Source organism: Homalodisca vitripennis, chromosome 2, assembly GCF_021130785.1.
Source record: "Homalodisca vitripennis isolate AUS2020 chromosome 2, UT_GWSS_2.1, whole genome shotgun sequence".
NCBI classification, from domain to species: domain Eukaryota; kingdom Metazoa; phylum Arthropoda; class Insecta; order Hemiptera; family Cicadellidae; genus Homalodisca; species Homalodisca vitripennis.
Window position 1 is genome coordinate 9,859,899 of NC_060208.1, and position 23,679 is coordinate 9,883,577.

General features: G+C 35.7%; 1 protein-coding gene across 1 annotated transcript in view; it reads right to left on the bottom strand.

The window, feature by feature from the left end:
- Positions 1-232: 232 nt before the first annotated feature.
- Positions 233-23,679, bottom strand: part of LOC124353529 — a 73,300-nt gene continuing 49,853 nt past the window's right edge. Inside the window, exons 2-4 of the mRNA XM_046803408.1 lie at positions 9,535-11,569; positions 7,981-8,207; positions 233-3,246 (exon numbers count right to left, since the gene is read on the bottom strand). Coding sequence (XP_046659364.1) covers positions 2,979-3,246; positions 7,981-8,207; positions 9,535-11,569 — 2,530 coding nt within the window. The 3' untranslated portion in view covers positions 233-2,978. The remainder of the gene's footprint in view (positions 3,247-7,980; positions 8,208-9,534; positions 11,570-23,679) is intronic.

Here is a 23,679-nt window from a genome sequence, read left to right on the forward strand (position 1 = left end):
CACTACCGGCGTAAACGGTAAAGGATGTCTCATTTTACCAAGCGAAGTTAGGGCTTAGAAACCCTCTCTAACATTTAACCTGGGATATCAACGGCTTAAAAACTTCCGAACCATAACCAATGGCCGGGAAGGTGGAAATGCCTCAGAGTTCAGATCTTTTATAGTCGTCATAGTGGACGATCCAGTTAATAGGCTAGGAATTTACAGGAGTTGAATGATTATTAGAGACGTATAATAATAAAAGCTATATTTTAACAACAATATTAGAAACAGAAACATGATCGTCTAAAGTTTGCACAACACATTTTGGTGTCTAAACAGGCAGTGAGCTCGGCGAACAAGGATTAGCCCATTTTATTAAACATTATGTTAATGGGAGACATTGATAAAATTATAATCTATGGAATGACTTGATAGTGAATAGTATCATCACCATTGTACATTCTGGGGAAGTTGTCAAAACTAAAGATTTCCTTGAGAAGAAGTCAAGAAGCACTTTGATGGGAGTGTCCACATGTTTTGTTCAAATTTCTGATCAAAACTCCATTTATGCCACTGCTATCCCTATTTATACTTAAAGACTCACAGTTAGACAATTTTGCTTGCGTATGAGGTACACTACAAAAAGTACGAGGCAAGACATATATTTTAAAGAAAAGTCTATGTTTTGTTGTACGCTGTAAAAGAAAACAAACCAGACAGAAACTTGGCTCTCTATCGCTTCGTATTCTGTGAAACGAGTTTGAGATTTGACTGTATTTTTAAGAGTAGAAATATGTTGGAATTGTTTGTTCACTGGAATCTGACATTTTCTTTAATTAAAAATAAAATTTAAAGAAAGATTTGTGTTTTTGAACAGGTTGTGTAAGTTTGTGGTTATTCTGCTTTTTGCATGTGACGGTTTGAACTGACCGTATCTTATCTATTTCGCCAAAGGAGCAAAATTATTAAAGTTTATTTCAACTTCATATTTCGTACTTTTTGATCTCACAACATTTTTAAACACATTATAGTTAGACAATAAGTGTCTGTAAGAATATTTATCAATTTAATTAAGAGTAAAATATTTGACAATAGATGTTTTAGCACGAATTGTACCCATATATATTGTTCTAACATGCGACTACTGTTGGTTTTTTTTATAAAGATTGCACCTCTGCATGACCTTAGTGTTTTACTGCATGCGCTCGCCAGATAGCATGCTACCACCTGTATCACATAAATAAATGTGGACAGAGCGATAGCAAAATTGCATTCCTTTTCTCTTTGTAAATATTAGTCTAATAATATTCAAATCTGATTTATAATCTCAACATAATTTAGTTTACGATAAAATTATACCATTTCATACAAATAAGGCTTACTACGAGAACAGTATCTAAATTACCAATAAATAAACAACCTATAATTAATAAACATTACAAATTTTCAACATTCCTTAAAAGTAAATTGATATTCTAACAAGATTTTAAACTTATAACAATATTATGATAACAGCTAGTGATTATGATAACTTCAGACATAGACACAAACAAAAGCCTCAACATTAAATATTCTATTTTCACATTGCTCTATATCTACACTTTACAATCTAGTATTGTCTACTTTGCTAACTGAGAAGTACATCAGTTTAAGAGGCTACAATAGAAAGCTACTTATAAAATTCATCCATTACGTATAAATGCGTTCAGCAAACCAGCGAGCAAAGCTGTTAATATTTTTGGTCCACAGTTCCAAAACTACGTCGAACCGCAGCAAAAAATCGTTGTGGAATGACTTTTAATGTCTTTTTTAAGAAACTTTTTATAAAGTGGACAAAAAGTGGATGAGAGAGGAAACAAAAACAGCGTTCAGTCGTGGTGAAGGGGTTAATGATTAGGATTTTTGGTAAATATATAACTCATCATACATCGTGTTTAATATTACTTTAGAAGCACTGAAGGAAGACTTCTTCCATACTAGGAATATAGTTAGCCATTCGAGAATTCTGAGTAGTCGTTTATTATGTATTGATTTCTTTTACTTTCTTTATCAAAAGATGTCCTTAAAAAATGGACGTCATACTCTTTCCAGCTTCGTCGAGCCCCGTTCCATATCAATATATACATCGAGGTTTCTTTAATATTACTTTATAAAAGTTAAAAATAATAATTTCAAGTTAGTAGCTTCAGATTGTTGGATAATGAAAGAGATATCGCTTCCATTATCAGTTGTCTCTGTCCATCCTCAGACACCGCGGGCTTATCTTATTAAAAAGATATGAGGAAGGATTAGTAAAGAACTGTATTGTGTAAAATACAGGACATAATTCCGAAAAGCCTTCGGATCTCTAAAAGGCAAGTCCAACCTTGTGCTACAAGATTTATAGAAATCTCGTTTTAGAGAGAGAGAGAGAGAGAGTTTGAACAGTTCAAAGTTTTCTGAAGGACGAGGAGCTCTTCTTATTGGAAACATCAATTTTCTATTATTTACACCTGATGATGGCATCTTCGATGTCGAAAGGCCTCGTGTTAAAATATAAACAATTATTCGAGAATTGTGAGTTTTCTTTTGTAAAATAACAGAAAACATTTGATATTTTAAAAAATTAATCAGATATACTTTATTTGGAATGTTTTTAGATCAGGATTTTTTTGACTTTTTATGTTGTTATCGGACCATATTGGGCAAAACTGACGCAGCCATCAATAATTGCCCAATAATTGTTGTAATTCTTGGTTTGCTGTGAGTTTAATCGACAATCATAGCTGTATGTTAGATTCAAATCGTGTCCATTACAAAAATTAGTATTTTGTTACCAAACAAAGTTTATAGGCATTTTAAGAATGGTTTAAATCAATTCCTTTTGTTAATATTGTGCCCACTTGAAAAGTGAAAAGTCTTGCACTTGAGCAAGGGTTAATTTTACAATATTAGGTTGTGACTTGGAAAGACTAGACCGATGCAGGCTGAATCCTCTATAGGGCTCGGCCGAATGACTACTTGTGTGCCTTGGCGTTGTCAGCCCATGAAGGTACCCACTTCTCGGCTGCTTGGCTGTTTTCGGCCCTTGCCATCCACCGACTCTGAGTAAGAGGATCGGCCGAGGATGTCGTGTTGTTGTTAGGGTCCTTCAAAACCACGAAGGCCCGGTTATCGTCCACATTTTCCACAGTGAGACGGTAAGGAGGCGCTTGGGTAGAGGATTCTGTCGTCGATGTTTCGCTCGTAGTGTCCTCTGCTTTGGCTCGACGCGTTGCCGCCGATCTGCAAAGTAATCAGCGAATTAGTTCATGTTACAGGTCACCAGTTGGGTGAAAGATTTATTCGAGCCGAAAAGAAATCTTGCGGCTGTTGCAGAAGCGATAAGTCCGGAGGCCACTGAACGATCAGATCTAGGCCATGATTTTTATCTTATCGATTGAACGTAAGATAAGATGAGATAAGATTAGATAAGATGAGATGGGATAAGATAAGATATTTATTGACCATTAAGACATTACCAAAATTACAATAGGTGTCATCAACAATTATAAAAATACTAATCCTACAAACAGAAGTGGTAAACAGTTCATAAAATCCAAAAAAGAAGCAGACAACAAAATTAACAGTGTTTTGGCCCCTTGGAAATCCTCATTGTTCAAGTAATGTTATAAAATGTTAAACTACAATATAAAGTAACAACAAAATTTCAAATAACAATAACCAATAAGACAATAACAAATATAAAATTTTGAAAGTTATAACAAAGAAACAATTTAAATTAACAAGAATAGAGGCTTTAGATAAAAAAAAACAAATTTGGTAAGAAAGAGCAGATAGCAAATAACTAAAACGAAGTGTTAAAATTAGAAACACGCTTATTAAATTAAAACACCAATTTCTCATTCAAGACATTCGCTTTAGCATGGCGACGGTTACGTAAATACCTTTCTACAATGATTCATATCGTGGCAAGATTAACTGATACGTTATCAACGCAGAATGGTAAACATCGTGATATAGTCGATTTGTTTGCAGTAGTTCCAGAAGTGTGATAACTTACACATTTCTTAGCTTTCAGTAATTTCCATGTATGACAGTTTCCAGTCTGAAAAAAGCCGAGAAATTACTATATTATGCACTAGCAGTTACTCGCTGCTTCGCACCCAATTTCGTAACTGTTGCACCTGTATGTGCATTTCTGGATCGAGTGAATTATATTTCCTACGGCAATGTTGAGTTTGCCTTCTTGAAGAAAATGTGTTACAAACTGTACATTTATGGTCGTTGTAATTTACTCCGACCTTTGTATTTTTTGTTTCATAATTTATTTCTATTTGTTTCCCGATCAAGAAAATATATATCACAGATCAGAGAAGCCTAATTCTATCAAAAGACAACTAAGATGGGTTTTATATCAGTCTTTAATTTATGGTGAAAGTTTTTTTAAAATATTTTAGAACATTTAGAGCTGGAGAGGTACATTAGTTCAAAAGAATAGTGCAGTGAAATTTAATCTAGCATAGCTCTCGCCGACTGCTTCAAAGGGAGTCTTCGGAGTCAAATTCTGACTATGCTTTAGAATATTTTCTAAGGTGGATTAGTACTCACCTGAAATATATAAATCGGTTTAAAAAATTATGGTTACTCTTTGACAATTTACAAATTTAAGTGAATTGAAAATAATAAATAAGTTTACATAGAACAGTTGATTACATTTTAAGGACTCGTTAAATTAATATTACACAACTTTAGAGACCAAGATGGGATTCTTCGTTGTTTTAAAGACGAGTGGGGCGTATTCTGAAGGAATTTTAGAAATAAGGCGGGCCTATATTCATCCCAGGAACCGCAAGCATGTCCATGTAAAATATTCAGTACTATCGGTTGAGTAGTTTTCACGTGAAAACAAAACAAACAGACAAAGACACCTTCGCATTTATAATATTATTAGGATAATTGCTAAGCCAACCCTTAGAGGTAATGAAGGTTGCCTCGAGCCAACCCTTAGAGGTAATGAAGGTTGCCTCGAGCCAACCCTTAGAGGTAATGAAGGTTGCCTCGAGCCAACCCTTAGAGGTAATGAAGGTTGCCTCGACCCTAAAAATAAAAAAGACAATCTATCAATTACAGTATTGTTATTACTTTATTCTTAAATGCATACGAGTATGCACTCTAAGTTGTTTTTTGTTATTTTTTAACTTCTATCTTGTTAATTGTCATTTAATACCGCATTCATATCTAAATCAGAATTTTTATTTAGTTTCTTACTGAAATATTCAAATAGGCTCGTCAATTTTATCACGTCTAAGAATACATAAATATTGTCTTTTGTTATACTATACCATTTCTGTTTTCCAATGTATTCTGCACGCTCACTATACTGAGCCAACATGCGAATATTAAGTTTAGCTGTATTTCACCTTCCACTTAGTGCAGCATCTGAAATGTTACAAATTGTACAGGTGATGAGACAATGAGAACATCTCTTCTTCTAGATTACACTGGAAGGCTGTTGGGTAAACCAGACAAAATTCCTTTGTAGCCTAGGCGTCTCTGATATTTAAAACGATGTTCTAAGATTTCGTTTTGAACATTTTCGTCGTCGAATGTTTTGGATCTTTCCAGACGGACGTGAACTCTAGATTCCAAGAGTTAAGATTGTATCAGTGTCAGTTGTTGCACTAAGCAGAAGGTAAAATGGAGCTAGAGCCAATATTCGCATTGAATCATCCATTTTTACTATAGCTAGGTTATGTACTTTGTTTGAAGTTTATTTTTGACGATAGAAGGATTGTGAAGGAAACAGGACTATTCCAGATATTTGCCATAGTTCAGTGAAACAAAAAAAAAATCAGTAACACTACGTTTCTAGATGTGCAATCTGGTCTCTTCTTCAGGTAAATAACTAACCTAAAACATAATTTCAGAAGATTAAAATAAACAAATCATACCAGACCGTTGTGACAAGCCTAAGTCAGGAATTACAACCACCTGTTGTGTTTCATTTTCACTAACTCTAAAACATGCACTTAATAAAAAAATAAACACAACACTAATCATTAAAACTAAATTACAGGATACAGGTCACAATACGTCTGCATTCGTCGACCAACCACCTACGACTGACCCGATGCCAATGGCAATTGGCGATCGTCACGGCAGAAACAAGATGGCGGCAATAGATTACCTATCTATATACACTGGATGGTGAATCGCCTTCATGAACGATACCGTTACTAATGAATTCCCTATAAATATAAACTTCATTCTCCAATTTTTCTATAGGTGCTCAAAGGATTTCCAGGGTCCTTTTCGGTTCAATATTCCTACAGAACTTGACAGAAGATATTAATTCCAACTTTTTTCATTAATTAAAAAATGTTTAAGCGTTTAATAACACTTAATCCTATTTACACTTTCAGAAAAACATATTTTAGAGCACATAATATATTTATAAAAGAAGCGAGCAATCAAGTATCGACTCTGTGGAAGACCTCGAAACAATCAATGGACAAGGCGACAGACGTTGCGTGTCGAATGAAACGATAAGTTACAATTTGATTTGATAATTTATAAGGCTTTTATTTTTATAACAAGCTTTCGACGTTCTTAACAACCGTTAATTGTGCACAAGTTACGCCCACACTAATTTGTCGATTGTGTTTCCTTAGATATGTCAGTATACACAGTGCCTTAACTGAACCACCATTAGTATGTCAAAACGACTTAATTTACTGGAAGATTGATTGAGATAGCTCTCTAGTGTACATTTTTCAGTAAATATTACAAGTTTGTAATTGGCATTATTTTATAGTTTTAAAACTTTGCCACTATTTATGAATATGGATGATCAATACCATATTTATTACGCTTTTTACGGAATACTTTATTGTCTTGCAAATTAAAACAGTTTTCTTATTGAAAGTTTTTGCTCAAATTACTCGTTTAGGGGAGTGTAATAGAATTTAAAATTTCCTACACAATGTTGCTAAAATATGTCCTAATCTAGGAGTTTTAAAAACGTTACTAGGCTATATAAGAACATATCAAGAGTAATAACCCTTAAAAATATTTTATATTCGAAATTGCAATATAATTTTGAAATTATAAATTCATATATTTAATGTTTACTGAAATGGAGGCGAAGACGCTCTTTAAACCTGCCTGTAAATTTAGTCGTTTTTCTCGTAGAAATAGTGTTCAATTAAAATGTACACTCTTTTCCAAAATTACTATCTTTTTTACAGATAATTTTATTTAAATGTATATTTACATTAATCAAATTTGTATACATGGCAATAGGCTAATTTTACTTTTCAATAATCATTCAATCACACAAATTACTTGCTCCGCCGGGACTCTAACCCAGATCTCTCACTTGACGGGTGAGTGTGCTACTACTACACCACAGAGCCCTTACTTTTTTCCAATCAATTATTTTGTATTTGGCCGTATCTGTCACACATGCATTTAAATTACCAAACTAACATATGATCGGAAGACCAAATACCTGTCAAACGACTTTAATATACATGGTCTTCCGATCTCCCTCTCTCCTTTCTCAGCAATAAATTATTTTCATGAAGTTAATCGCGAGAAATACATATTTTATAGTATTTTTACACATTCTAAATAAGTTAACTGGAATTTCTTTGCGACGGATCCTTCAGTTGATTCCTTCAAGTCTACAGCTCTTCCTGTACTGGGCAGGTTCTTGGTGATCAGCACAGACCTCGATCTGACCACCAAGAAGAGGGGGATAGAGCCTGATGGAGGGGGTAGTTTCTAAAAAAACTATTAGAAATTAAATGCCAAAGAAATATACCTACTCAGTATATTTGATCTATTTCCTGACCACGGACTTTTTGTAATTTCTTATATAGCGTTACGGTCTTAATAATGTACTGCCTCCTCGATTCTTGAATTTGAATCACAACATGTAATATACCAACATGGGAAAGATTTCCTTAAACTAATTTGAACCATTACAAGACTATGCTACCAAATCTACACCACCTTTTAGTCTTGGACTCGCCGAAGGTGACAGTCTTTCCCGGGGGAGGCGGTGAAGTTCCTGAGGTGACAGTCAGGACTCGGAAGGCCTGGCCAGGATCGGCGAACCTGGCACGGTACTCGGGCTCTGCCTTCATCTCGCCTTCCATCCGCAGGTTGGTAGGAGGTCGGCGAGAAGCGGCAGGGCGGGAACCGTCGTGCCGCACGAACTGCTCGTGCATCTCGCTGGCCTGAACAGAAGAGGGCGAGGCCACATCAGCATGTGAACTGGTCAGGGGCTGGCTTCAGCAAACGTGTTAGTCAAGGAGAAGAATTCATCAGCGTGTGAACCACGCGAAGAAGGTTTGCTTGGAGAGGCGGATAGTTAGAAACATGAGGGAGAGAGGACAACAGCGCTGAATAACAGTTGTTTGATGGGTAATAGTTTGGATGCTGAATGACAGCACATAAACGAGCATCAAACTTAAAACCATTAAATAAACGAAACTCATTGACAATTTGCACCCTTATAGTATCAGGACTGAGGAGACTCTGGAGACTATTATACAACTGTATGCTGTAAAACTGTATGTATAAGATATGGCCATTCAAAAATCTCGGAAATTACTTAGGAATTACTGAATGCTGTTGAAACACTTGCGCATGGGGTGGAGTGGCTATTTAAACACCTAGTACATGGGTTGAAATGCTATTGGAACACTTAAGGAATGGGTTACAATGTTATTGAAACACTTGAGCATGGGGTGGAGTAACTATTGAAACAAGATCAATAAAATCGAGTCCTGAAGTTGAAGGCTATAATTGATTCTTCTATAATATTCTATAATTGACAGCCCAGAGGATATCCAAAAACACTTTGTTGGTATTTAAGAGATTCCATTTATCTTATCATTTTGACTAAATTGAATGTAGTTTGTAATATTGTCCTCACGTTATTTGTTTTGACAAAAAACAAACTCAAGTATGAAAAAAATGTTTAGTAAACTTTTTGCCAATATTAAGGACTAAATTGGTTTTAAAAGTTTACTTCAACTGTTCAATTAAATTAATTGTTGACTTCAAAGTGTATTTTGAGTATTCAAATACATCGATACGAGTATAATGCCACATTTGTAACATTCTCGGGTTTCGATATTATTACTATGACTTCAACATTAACAGCTCATTTCCCTTAAGTGGATTCGCTAATAGCCGTAAACCTACAAACTATGAATAGTATAATTACAATTACATGCTCTTGGTACACTCTATCGATATTGATTGTAAAATAATTGTTACCTAAGTCCAAAAGGACTAGGAGACTACTAAATACGCCAATTCTTTAAAAATAAGGTTCAATGATATAAAAATTATCCAAGCGAGTAAAAAAAGAATGCATCTCCTAATAAATAATAATAAATTATATTTTAAAAGTTCTTGAAAGTATATTACGAATATAAGGGTTAAAACAATTGTACATGTGTGTGAAAATTGAATTATGAGTACAAATCTTGACATATTTGTCATATGAAATGAACTTAAAGTTACTTGTGAAAACTTTAAAAGAAGCAACCTCACCTTGGACATTTTGCCATCTGGGCGGTCCAGTTGTTCTCTTGGCTTATTCAGTACAGGACGTTCTCGTGGATAGTTGAGATATGAAGAACGATACTCAGGGTCAGAGTCTATTCTGCCCTCAAACCTCTTGATGACATCCTCAGGTCTCTGGATCACAGGTCGTGGGGTGTTCTCATTTTGGAAGTATTGAGAGCTCTCAGTGGTCGTTTCAATATTTCCTTCTGGCTTGAGATTCGTATTGGTTCTCTGGAGGACAGGGCGATCTCTCGGGAAGTCTTTATACTCAATACTCTTTTCAGTGGCTTTCTCCATTTCCCCTTCCGGTTTCAGGTGAGAATCGGTCCGGTATAAGTGGGGCCTTTCTCTCGGAAAGTTCGAATACTCAGCGCTCTCCGTCCTCGTCTCTATCTCTCCTTCAGGTCGCAAGTGAGCTTCTTGCTTCTTCACCCTAGGCCGTTCCCGAGGGAAGTCTACATATTCAGATCGCAACTCAGTTGTTTTTTCCATTTCTCCTTCAGGTCTAAGGTGTGCCTCCTGTCTCTTAACTACAGGACGTTCTCTAGGAAAATCCACGTATTCCGATCTCAGTTCAGTGGTTTTTGCAAAATCTCCTTCTTGCTTTAGGGTAGCCTTTTGCCTTTTCACTATCGGTCGCTCCCTTGGAAAATCCACAAACTCGGATTTCAGTTCTGTCGAATCCTGAAATTCACCTTCAGGCTTCAAGTGGGCGTCTTGTCTTTTAGCAATATGCCTTTCCCTGGGAAAATCTATGTATTCAGATTTTATTTCCGTGGCGTCTAAGAAATCGCCTTCAGGCTTTAAATGCGCGTCTTGTCGTTTGGCTATATGCCTCTCCCGAGGGAAATCCACAAATTCAGACTTAATTTCAGTCGCATCTAAGAAATCTCCTTCTGGCTTCAAATGAGCGTCGTGTCTCTTAGCTATATGTCTTTCTCTAGGGAAATCCACATATTCAGACTTCAACTCGGTCTTGTCAGAAAACTCTCCTTCAGGTTTCAAATGGGCTTCTTGTCTTTTTACCACTGGTCTTTCTCTAGGGAAGTCCACAAATTCAGACCGAAGCTCGGTAGTTTTACCAATTTCTCCTTCAGGTTTTAAATGTGCCTCTTGCCTTTTCGCTACGTACCGTTCCCTTGGATATTCAATGTACTTCTCCTTATACTCAGGTGAATACTCGTGATCTCCCTCCATATTGAGGTTACTAGGAGGTTTCGTCGGCTCTTGTCGGTGAGCATTTGCATACTTCACGTATTGGGAAGACTTCTCCGTAATGAGATCCATATCACCCTCGTGGACGATGAGATTTGCCTGTCTCCTGATGAGGTCGGTCCTGATACCGGCCGGTCTGACGACGTAGGACTCATTATTCTCCGTCGTCTTGTTGAAGTCTCCCTCCATATGAAGGCTGGTGGGTCTCCTCAACAGTTCTGGCCTCCTTCCTTCTTTTGGCACAAATTGTTCTTTTTGCTCTGAAAGCTTCACTAAAAACTCGCCCTCGGGATGAAGGTGCGTATCGGCCCTCAGTAGTTCTGCCCTTCGCGCCTCTAAGTACCTCACGTATTGGGCGTGGATCTCAGATATTCTTTGTATGTCGTCATCCCCCAGAACAGGAAATTGTCCCAGAGGTCGCTTCACCCTTGGCCGAGTTCTGGGGTAGTCGACGTACTTTTCCTTATACTCCGGGTTGAAGGCGAAGTCTCCCTCGAAGCGAAAGTAGTCCTGCCTCCTCTTGGCACGTTTGATACAACCCTCTAGTTCTGCCAACAGTTTCTCCCCTCGATGGTTCTTGAAGGCCCTCTTGTACTCGGTCTTGAGCACGGAGAAGGAGCCCGGCTCAGGGTGGAGGTTGTCGCAAGGTTTGGTGAAGTGTCGTCGCCTGAACTGCGCGAGCTGGTCGACCGTGAGACCTGGAGGGTAGTGAAGCCTCCAGTAGTGCTGCCTGTCCGGGATGGCTGAGGTCTTCCTCTGGCGAGGGCTCGGGCGGGGGGTGGTCTTCAGGCGGTACGGACCCCGGCTGGAACAGAGGATGGCAGGATGAAGATCTCTCTTTACTTACTGACACATTATAATAACATAGTTGTAAATCAATACGAAGCTAAAGACCACTTTTCGTTGACCTAAGCTTCAGCCTCAATTCTTTTTTAATTTCTTCTAAACTTTTAACTGATTCAAGTTTACTTGTATGATGCTAACAGAACAGGAGGAATAAAATTACTTCAGCATAGATGTACTTTAAAATATAGTAAAATATTAAACGAGGTGTAGAAAGTCTCTTTTTCAACCCCATATAAATTATTACCAGACGTTGCTTGATTTCCAAAATAACGAAATTTGTATTAACTATTCAAACTACAACTATAGTGCATACTACGTGTATTTATTAACAAACTTGTATTATTATACGGTGTGTTTAATAAGTATAAAATATATGATTAATCATCCTTTTATTCTTGGTACAAATTGTATAAGCCGTTATTCAATCATTTATATCTGTTAAGTATGTATTTTTCCACGGAGAAGGTTTATATGCTATGCCCATTGATGTAACTCTACACCTGGTGGCGCTGCAAGATATAAAAGTTTTCAAAGCGCCTGCATATTATACGCCAAACACCATTTGAAGGCGCTAAGTTATGATGTATATATTGTTTAAATATCTGGTTGAACTTGATGTTTGAGTGTTAGACCACTTTATAATAAAGTACATGTACGTGTACAATATATAGATTTTCCTGATCGTGACATCAAGGCAAACTCTACATCGGCGTTGGAAATATAATTCACTTGAACCAAAAGTACTCATACACGGGCAAAGCTTACGAAAAGCGTGTGAAGGCGCCGGACACAGCTAGTATTTTATAATACATCTAATAAACACATATACTGTACTTTATTTGGTTGGGGTCCCCTATGCGTAGAACCCAAACAGCCTAAGGTTAACCCTTGAACGTTATGAAAATTATTTATAAACTAAAATAAATGTATCTCACTGACTTGTTAATGAGCTTGTGTATATTTTTACATTTAAGTACTTAAATAATAAATGTGCAATATTTAACGAGTGTACATTTAAGAACTAGATTACAAAATATAGGTGAAGAGGTATTCTCATTATCTCATCATGTGCACAATTGAGTGCACTACGATGTTTTAGACACGATCTGTAAGCACGGTGAAGCAACCGAGTTTTTTTTTAAACATTGATTTAACGAGTGTTCTCTTTTAAGGACAAGAAACCGTGTTCAATGTTAATAGTGAAAGGAAACGAAAAACCTCCGAATTTGATACTAAGATTATTTTAAAAAATACTATACAATCTTTTATAACCTTATCGACAAAACTGATGACTACAGAAGAGTGACTAATTTTCAAGTATTCGTTAAGACCACAACAGAGCTGGCTACCAGTCGAAGGTGTTTTAAATGAAAGTGAGAGCGAAAAGAAAGTAGGCAGAAGATTGATAAGCAAATTATAAACTCTTTTCTCGCCTTCCTTTCGCATGAGTCATGCGACCGGTAATGGATACATTAAAACCCAACCTCCTCTCCTATCGACCGGATCCTCCATTAGACTGTGGTGTCGGTGTGATAGCCCTGCAACTGGGGTTGGAACGAGAACACATGTACGATATGAGTACATCTAGTCAGGTAGCCAACTGAACCTATACTATAATCATGGTGGCCACCATAACAAGTTAAACATATCTGGAAATACGCTGCCGTTCGTAATAAAAGGCTTAGTTCAAACGAATGTTGGAAGATTTCCCCCCAAATATTTTTAGGAGTGATTTCTTAAACTAAATTAAATCTGTAAAAAAGCTTATACAGTTCCTTGCATGGTTTTTTCGTAAATCATAATTAAGTTAGATTATGGTGATCGCTTCCAATTTTGTCATTCGACTGTATCTATAACTTGAGTACTACACCAAAAATACGTTAGATATTTATTTTACTTAATTACTTATTTTGCTTACATTATTGAGCTTGATTCAAGTAAAGATATAACAAGTCGGAAAATTTCTAAAATCTAACAACTAAAATATTTTTAGAAATAAATCATTGTTACAATAAGTAAACAACATTGCAAATCATAATAACAGCAAAAAAGGTTTTATAACATAAAATAGTAAACTTTTACTGTTGCCACATCAACAGAGTAATGATAAGTTCTAAATATCAGCTGTTACAAATTAGTAATTAATAACTCAGATTCACTGTATTAAACTACTGCCTGCGGGATTAATCCACATCGCTTTAGATATCTATATTTTAATTTAAGCTATGATCTCATCGTAATGTACACGTTGAAACAAAAATCGAAACATCATTACACAATTGCAGTTTTGAAACATTCGACCTCACAGTGGAGAGGAGCAATTTTCAGTTAACTGAAACTGCTAATAATAACATTTGTCTGTAAGTGCATAAAATAAGTCAGAGCTTTATCACGATTGGCTGAAGTTCAACCAACCACCGCCTGACTAAGATTAATATGGTTTCTTTGTCACAGGCTACCAGCTTTTTGATAATTTCAAGCTATCTTATTTGTTGAAATACAGAGTAACTTGAAATAGGTTCTTCAAGTATTTGGTGTGTCTCGATGGCCAACACAATTAAAGAACCTTAAGGAATGAATCTTCCTGCAAGGAGTTCATTGTTGTTGTTCGGTACACCCGTCGGATATTGAAATAAGGATATACAAAAGATGAGTTTTATTATTATCATGGGTATGTCAGTAAAATTATGTCACACCACAAAAAAAGAGTATTTTGCAAATCTGTTCTAAAATTAGGAATTATTGAACTTAGGTTGTTCATCTGGACCTTTTTGATTGGCTAAAGGAATTGCATTTGGGATAGTCTATTTGACTATTATGTATTAACACATTGCGTTATTAGTCTAGTTGAAATATGTTGACCTCAAAATTGGGGTTGATATAATTATACTTTATACATTCTTAATCAATTGTACAAGATAATTGTGCACTTTCCGAATTCCTCTAGGTTCCTAGCCATTTTCCACATAGTTTTTCAAAAACGCGAGCGAACTTTAAACCAGCAGGGCAAGTAGTGTGAATGACTGTGCGTGTGAGAGCAACAAGTGTTGGAGGGGCGAGAGGGGAAGTTACGATCCAGAACTGCGTGGTACCAACATTGATCCTCAGCCCTTCACCTCACAGTTCTCTGTGCTTTACACAAACAGAACGCCCCATTATTGGCCTGGAGTCGGCCCTAGTTCAGTGACCTACTTTACAATAGGGGGCGCTCAGCCTGAGAGCAACACTCGATACGATACCGGTCCGTTCCTCACTTTTCACTTTCACTTCACCTTTATTTCTCTGGATAAAATTGATTTATAGAAAGATTTCTTATAGATGAGCATACAAGCAGTTACTCAGGAGACAGACATTTGAGTTGTTGAAGTTTGTCCACGGCATTGTAAAGGTTGTTATGTCCGCTTGCCATTCACTTCAGAGAAATCCAGACACGCTGCAACAGAATATAATAGAGAATAGAGAAATCTTAATTCATTATTGATAACAGAGTATTTGTCATAAGATAAATTAATAGTGAAAAGAATAAATTGGTTACAAATGAAAATAGAATAAATTTAAACAAGAGGACAAAAATTAAAGGTCGAGGGTGCAATCGAATTCTTCCATACTGTAGATGGGCTCCTTCACCAGCCAATCTTGTAGTTATCTTTTCAGTGTCTTCGGGTTACAACTTTTAAGGTCTTCAGGAAGTTTGTTAAGAAGCTTGGCTCCAGCAAACGATAGCTTTTTAGTGTATAGAGTGGTTCTGTGGGCTGGTAGGTGATATGCCTGAGTTCTTCTAGTTTGATGAGTGTGCACATCCTCAATTTTCAACAAGTTTTGTTTTGAAGCATAAATAATGACCTCTATTATGTAGATTGACTTGGGTTTGATAGAAAAATAATTTATCATTGTCTGCAACCACTGCTTCAACAAAGGTCATCGAATACTCTTATCTGGATGCTGAGACCTCTCGAAAAAGCTCTGAGATCGGTCATGGGCATTAGCAAAACTCCTATCCTCTTTGCATCTTTTAATTTTCACTGCAGTCGGCTCAACAATTTCAGGAATCCAACAGCAATTTGTTATTCTCACTTGGATAACATTCGCATTAACGGGTGGTTGCCATAATTACAGCAAAACATGTGTTAAATAGAGAAACTAAGATATTGGTACTGCCATAAAATGAATTTTGGTGAAAATCCCAGCTCCAAGTGGAATTTCCAATTCCACGTGCGACTAGGCGAAACTCTTGAGGTCGGAGATGGTCTCTTTGTTAGTGAGAACAGGTGTGGCTGGATTATTTTAGGGGTGAAAAATTCAAGAATTAGGTTGAGAAGTTGCTTAATACTGTAAGAAGCCTTTACAATATTTTTAGTTTGTGGGTCTTGATAGTTACAATCTGATTTATGTCCAACATATAAATGTAATTTTTCAGGGTTCAGAGGTTGCCACTTTTCTGATTCAACTCTAGATAAAACCATTACGCTGAAATAATTTTAGAAGTTCTAAGTGGTAGTACATGTTCTGGAGAGTGACCCTAACAATTTTTACTTTATATGGTATTTAAGTTCAGGAACAGTCAGCTCGAATTACGAGCTGATGGCTGGTTGGTGGTTAAAACTTCCAATGCGTGTTTCCTACAAAGGGATGTCAACTCTGAGTTTTATTTTCATACTTTCCAATCTTATATTACCAGTTAATTTAAACATCAAAGAACTGAACGGTGGCAAGTCAGGAAAATCCTGTTTTCTTCACAATTCTTCCATCGTCAAAAACAAATTTCAAACAAAGAATCTGTAATAATTCTTGAACACGTTAAAACATAAAACATAAATTTACGACCATATGAAAACACAAGTCATAAGTCGAGAAATAAAAGTAGGTACTTGTAAACATGACCAAGAAAACTTTATAAATAATATACAGAAAATAAACTAAACAAAAAGGCCGCTTATCAAACAGCTGACAGCTAGACATCATATTGATCACAGATTTGTGCAGCTGTAAGAAATCATGACATATCTCCTCCCTCTCCACACACGTTTATAAGCAGGTGTGCATAGCTGATTTGGCCAATTTCGATTTAAGATTTCTTTAAGCCGATGTATCTCAAGATTATTATAAAAATTGTACTAACAATGTTTTGTCACGATGTAAACAGAGAAACTTAGAAGATATTCATGTATTGGTATTGATAGGTCTACGGCACGAATTCACTTTACAGACTTTATTTGCCAGGAAACATTAAAAAGACTCCATGGCATTGAAGCAATTATTACGAAATGTCAAGTACTGGAGAAAACCTGATTCCACACTTTAGTTTAATATCACCCTCGCACTCCCATCTTCAATTAGCAGATTCAAAGCAACCTGTACTGAAATCCACAGAACTTAAGATGAGCCTTTCCAGTTCTTTCAATACATGTGCTGGTTAATTATTGAATGCTCTGATGCTGGGGAAGATATAAGGAATAGTTTTAAGAAAAGTCAAATCCGATATAAAAATTTAACAAAATCACATCGATTTTACACTGTTAGGCTTATACAATAAAGTGAAAATATTAAAAAAGAAAGAAAATTGTCGTAAAGTATTACAATTATTTGATGTCACACTAACGAAATTTACAAGAACAGCCTAGTAGCAAACACAGATTTCAGAGTTTTCTCGTCGCGTGCGAAGACCTACAACAAAGAAAGCCCTTACATAAATAAAAAAGGTGTCCTTTACGTCCATACTAGATGACGGTATTTGTACGGCGGTACTGTTTGGTTGTATTTGTGGTACAATTGCACACCAAATCGTGATTTCACTTTTTAATGCGACGTAGTTAAACACTCATTTCCGGTATAAGTGTTATGATATCACTTAGACAAAGTGCCTGTCTCAACCACGGAGCCAAATTCCCGCGCAAGAAGTATTTTTTTTATTAATTGATGTCACGGTTTTAAAGCTAATTAGTTTGGGGTTGTTTTAGGCGGGTTCGTGGTCAAGGAGTTTGTGCTCAAGGAGTTCGTGGTCAAGGAGTACGTGATCAAGGAGTTCGTACTCAAGGAGTTTGTGCTCAAGGAGTTCGAAGTCAAGGAGTTTGTGCTAAAGGAGTTTGTGGTCAAGCATTCCGTGGTTACCAGCTTGCATGATCATCAAGCATACAATGGAGTCAAGAAAAGAGGGAGTATTTTATTAGGAAATATATTTTGGAACTTTGCGTTGATATTAAGGTCAGCGATTCGTCACAGACAAGTATCAGTTTGTGATATCACACAGTGTTACAATAAATCCTTATCAATGTTTATCTATTAGTATCCACCCCATTTTACTTCGGCGTATCCAAACTTCCAGAGGTCTGGCTGGATATCTTCAGAAATGTAAGTAATGTACGCAAGTCAGGGCACCTCCAGTGCTTTGCCAGGTTGTAACAGACTAGTTGCTAAAGCCGGCGGCCCAATCAACAGGACATGCTATATTTGGGGCGCTGATCACCAAACTTTCCCCTTCAACAGTAACTGAGCTAACTGCTGTAACTGGAGTGCGTCTGATAAGCGACCGGGTCTGTGGACACGCTAAGGGCCTAATTACGTACTGGGGGAGATTCCATCAGCAACAACAACAAAGTTAACACTGAACAGTCACTACTGTTCTTGTTAGGAACTGCACATGTTAACACGCCAACACAGGGCAGGGCGCACGAGAACAGCTTTGTGTGGTCGACTGTTTGGTTTTTGGATCATGCTTACTTATAACGCTTAATGAATTTTAAAAAAATAGCTGACTTCATAATTTTGTCTCGTTCTTATACAATCCTCTATCGAATTTGGGAATGCCGATGGTCGAGCAGTCTTTGGATCTAAAACGTAGGTTCAAATCCTGTTGGTGACCTTGTGTACTGGGTCGACTCCCCTGTAATCTGTTTGATAAGATCCCCGCACAGGTCAGTGGCCCTTGGAGACGGACAGATAAGGCCAGTTGAAAAAATCCTACGAAATGTTTGGTATTACGTGATTATTGGACAAATTATATTTTTTTATACTGGGGTTACAAGAAATTTAAAATAAATTACTGCTTGTGTGTTGTATCACTACTGTAAAATAAAATCCAGTTAGAAAACATTATAACACCATATTTATTAACATATTCCTTGGTCCTTAAAATTATTAAGGATGTAGTAAAAAATCTCCATAAATCAATAAAAAAACCTATTGTTAAAAATTTGTAAATCTGGAACCAGGTTTACAAAGTAAGTAGGGTTACATGAATGTTAAGATACTTCAGTATTTTTTTTTTTTTATTTCAGAGTTACAGTCAATTGGGGGTATGTAAGAGAAATGTAAGAGTAAGAGAGAAATGTCTGAATATAAGAAAAAGTTCTTTCAATAGCGCTACTACAACTTCATAATTAGGAACTTTAAATAGGAGTTTTTACCAAGGCTGTAACGAGACCAAAGAGAAAATATCTCAAGAAAAATTGTGATAAATTCGTATATTGACATGTTTTTAATCATTTGTAAGAAATAACATATTTGATTGAAAACATTTGAAAAAACCTTTGAAAAAGTTTAAAAATAAAATGTTACTTTGAAAATTATGTTTGGAATATATAAGAACATGTTTATATATGTATATAATATATAAGAATATATTATATATATAAGAATATATAATATATATATGTATTGTAACAAGATAAAAATGAATTAAAAATGTTGTTTGACAGGTATTTAGATTGCCGATCACATGCTAGTTTGATTATTTTTTAAACACACGTGACAGAACCGATCAAATACAAAAGAATTTAATCATTAAAAGGAAGGGCCCTTTGGGGGTGTGGTGGTGGTATACTCTCCTGGCAAGTGAGAGATCCGGGTTCAAGTTTCGGTGGAGCAAGTACTTCTTGTGATTAAGTCTCTATAAAGACACACACAAGGATTTCTACGTACACCAATTCAGCCCCACATCGGCCTCAAAACACAGCACCCGGCTCCAACATTGGCTCTTCCACAGTTTTATTTCGCTTTGATCTTGTTGCATTTATAACTCAAATGGATATTTATTAGGGAGTCTCCAATTTATCTGTAAACGTTTAAACACTTTGACAACGTCCACTGAATCACTGCCAGTTGTAAAGCTGCGTTGTAAATCTCGGCCAGGGCTGAAGGTGACAATAAAAAAGGATCTCCCACATTTCACAACACCGAAATAGCGCTAAAGTGTCCAGTCTAGTCAAGGCTAACCTAGACGGCCATTAGTGGCCGAGGTCAGGACCGCGGGAACACGCGACTGCCGCGTTACTCCTTATCTCAATCAGCTGACTGCACTTGACAAACATCTGATCCCTAATCGCCGCATAGGCAGGCTTTATACACCTCTTTAGGCAGGCGTTATACACCTCTTTAGGCAGGCTTTATACAATTATTTAGGCAGGCTTTATACAATTCTTTAGACAGGCTTTATACAATTCTTTAAACAGGCTTTGTACACCTCTTTAGGCAGGCTTTATACACCTCTTTAGGCAGGTTTTATACACCTCTTTAGGCAGGTTTTATACACCTCTTTAGGCAGGTTTTATACACCTCTTTAGGCGCTTTGGCTTTATACACCTCTTTAGGCAGGTTTTATACAACTCTTTAGGCAGGCTTTATACACCTCTTTAGGCAGGTTTTATACACCTCTTTAGGCAGGCTTTATACAACTCTTTAGGCAGGTTTTATACACCTCTTTAGGCAGGTTTTATACACCTCTTTAGGCAGGCTTTATACAACTCTTTAGACAGGCTTTATACACCTCTTTAGGCAGGTTTTATACACCTCTTTAGGCAGGCTTTATACAACTCTTTAGGCAGGCTTTATACAACTCTTTAGCCAGGCATTATACACCTCTTTAGGCAGGTTTTATACACCTCTTTAGGCAGGCTTTATACAACTCTTTAGGCAGGCTTTATACAACTCTCCCTCCAACTGTTGTTCATAAAAATTTTGATAAACACAACCCATTTATGATTGTTGTTCATCAAAATTTTGATGAACAAACATTCCCTTGCATAATCACTCATTACAGTATATTCCGGCAACGTATCGATTCGATTCATGCACCATTGGATTCGGGAAAAAAAAGCCTAAGGAATACTATAGTTTTATTCCTCTTTGTATCGTAGTTGCAACGTACCAAGTTCGTAGTTTGGAACGTAAAAGATGTGACCGCCATGTTGTCGATGCTGTCTGAGTTGTTGATGTGACGAGTCGTGTTTATCAGTAAGTTTTAGTAGGTTTATTTGTGTTTTAGTGTTGTGTTTAGTGTGTGGTGGATTGTTAAATATTGCAGTAGTGCAAATAAATATATTTTAGATTAAATAAATTTCTCGAAAATTTTTCGCAAAAGTTTTAAGTAATGACAAAATGAAACTTTTTTCGACTCTTAAAAAAAAAAGTTATGGAATTTATTTTACTACTGCTGTATAGTTTACTGCATTCTGAGTAATAAAATATGCAATATAACATGTATTGAAGTAAAACTGTATTAGTAAAACTTTTATTAGCAAACTCTTACATATACACCCTATTTTCACAATTTATGCGCATCGCTGCTTTTTGTTATATAGTGTTATTATAGTTTCATAAATTTGTATAATGCTTATGTGTTTCTGAAACTAGAATAAATTTGACACAAAATGGCAATTTAACTTTTATAGTTTTCTTACTATAACTTGGTTTGCTAGGTATGGTCCCCCCCCAAATTAAAAAAAAAAAAAATGTAAATTTTGAATTTCATGGAAAAAAATTTTTAGTCAACATTTTTTTAAGGCCAAATTTAAATACTAATATTATTATATGTTTAATTCTGAACAAAAAAATATATACTTCTATATATATATTACTTTTAATTTATATTTTTAATAATTTTTAAAAAAAAAACCCTTGCACGAGGCTCGAAAACATGCCGCCACTACAGGAAAAAATGACTGCCAGTTGGAGGGTTAGGCAGGCTTTATAAAACTCTTTAGGCAGGCTTTATACACCTCTTTATGCAGGTTCTAGGCCATATTGAGAGATTGTACAATCGAAGATTGTTTTAAAACATTTGTTGTGTGGTATCTAGAATTTTAATCAATAGTTACTATCAAATCGTGAGAAGTAATATAATAAAATAATGAAATAATAATTTATTTCCAATTATATTTTACATAGTTGTATACATACATAAGTCATCTGTAAATTTCCTGGCCACTTTTACAAGTATTGTGGCCAGGTGAAAAAAATGTGTAATGTAAATAAAAATTAAAAATGAAATTATGAGTCTAGCATTAAAATTATAGTTGAAAAAAAAATGTTTTCTGCAGCATCTGAAAAAATCCTAAACTAAAAAAACAGACTTATATTTATTTTTCTAAGCTTATAGAAAAACAGCTGTTATGATTATATAAAAATACAATTTAAATATTGTTGTTAACAATTTTTGTTTACCTAACAATATAACTATAAAAATTGTCAAATTAACAAATTTAATATACATTTATAGAAAAAAACACTTTAAGGAACAACGTACTATCTTATAATACTTTAACTAAGAATACTATTTAAAATCTATAATCTTGTCAGTAAAATATTAGGCTAGATTTAGTATAATGTTGAAGTACGGATGCATTCTATTTCTAAAAAAAATATTTTAGAGAGGTATGTCTCGAGAATACATAACTTTCCCCTAATATGTGTCCTTAAAAGAAGGTGTAAACCTAATAATGTAGAGACCAATCGGTACAATTTCGTTTCAAGGAGTCATATGGTTAAATTTACGGAGTTTTAAATTGTATATAATAATGTCTGTCATACGTCAAGTATATAGAATCATCAAATTGTGCACTTGTGGTACTTCTTTTACGTCAAACAGGAGGTAATAGATTATTATGTGCTGCATTTACAAGGAAAGGCAGTCTGAATTCTATATTGGTAGAATTATACTTATCGAACCACGTAAACAGGAGGTGTTAGGTCTTTAACACGGCAACCACATTACTGACATAGTAATCACAGAGATATTTCAGTCTGAGTTTTTAAATCCAAATTGGCCGTCAAATAGATTTCAGCTGTCAGAGTCCAAGCTCCTAGTGTTGGCCCCGATTTAGATCTCCCTTCACTAATTGGCTGATGCTCATAAATAGATTCCCTCGCTCGTCAGAGAACGTGACGAAAAGAAACTGACACGTTTTGGACAGAAGGGACTGATGGGAGGCGAGTAAACTTTATAAAGGTGAATTTGTTTCCTAAAATTATGGTGTACATTTCATCAGAAAATTGTTATAAAGTCATCATAAATAATTGAAATGTTACAAAGGTGTATTGATTTTTAAATATAGCATAGGCACTTTATGTATTTCAATACACCTGCAACTGTGAATTATACATTAAAAATTAAAATAGCATTTCTGCACACTCATTGAACGATGGCTCTTGATGTTATTGTGTTGTTGTGCTTTCGAAAGTTAAATACCGAAATGATGATTGGCGTGGTTGTTGTAGTAGGCACGCCTTTTCCCACAAATTCAGCATTTTGAAACGATGAATTATCTACTGGCAATCTATTACATTATTTATTCTTTATATGTGCAGAAGCTCTTAAATACCACGTTAAATAATATACAAAAAGGCTATTATCGAATATTGGAAAAACAGTCCACTCAAAACACAAGAAAGAAAAGTCACAACATGTAATTTATCTCATAACGATTTCTTGCTGCCTCATATTCATTCCAAAGAGTACGTGAAATGAGCTGACTAATTTCGTAGCTTATTAACTAAAAATAGATCAGATTAATCGTAATAAGCACGTGGAGGTACAAAGTTTAAGCTCTGTTTTAGATCAACTCGATTGGATTCCTTGATAATTAGTTTAATCAATTTCCCGCCCACGACTGCACGGGCGTTTCTAATAGTTGCTACAGGACCCGAGGGATGGCGCTAACATCGTTCTTCTGTAAATTGTTCACTCCTTATTACACGAGCAGTCATTCAGTATAGGTACATCAACTTAAAAATATAATTTAAATTGAAAAAAATATTTACTTTTGTCTACAACAACTACCAATCTGTAGTGCGTTT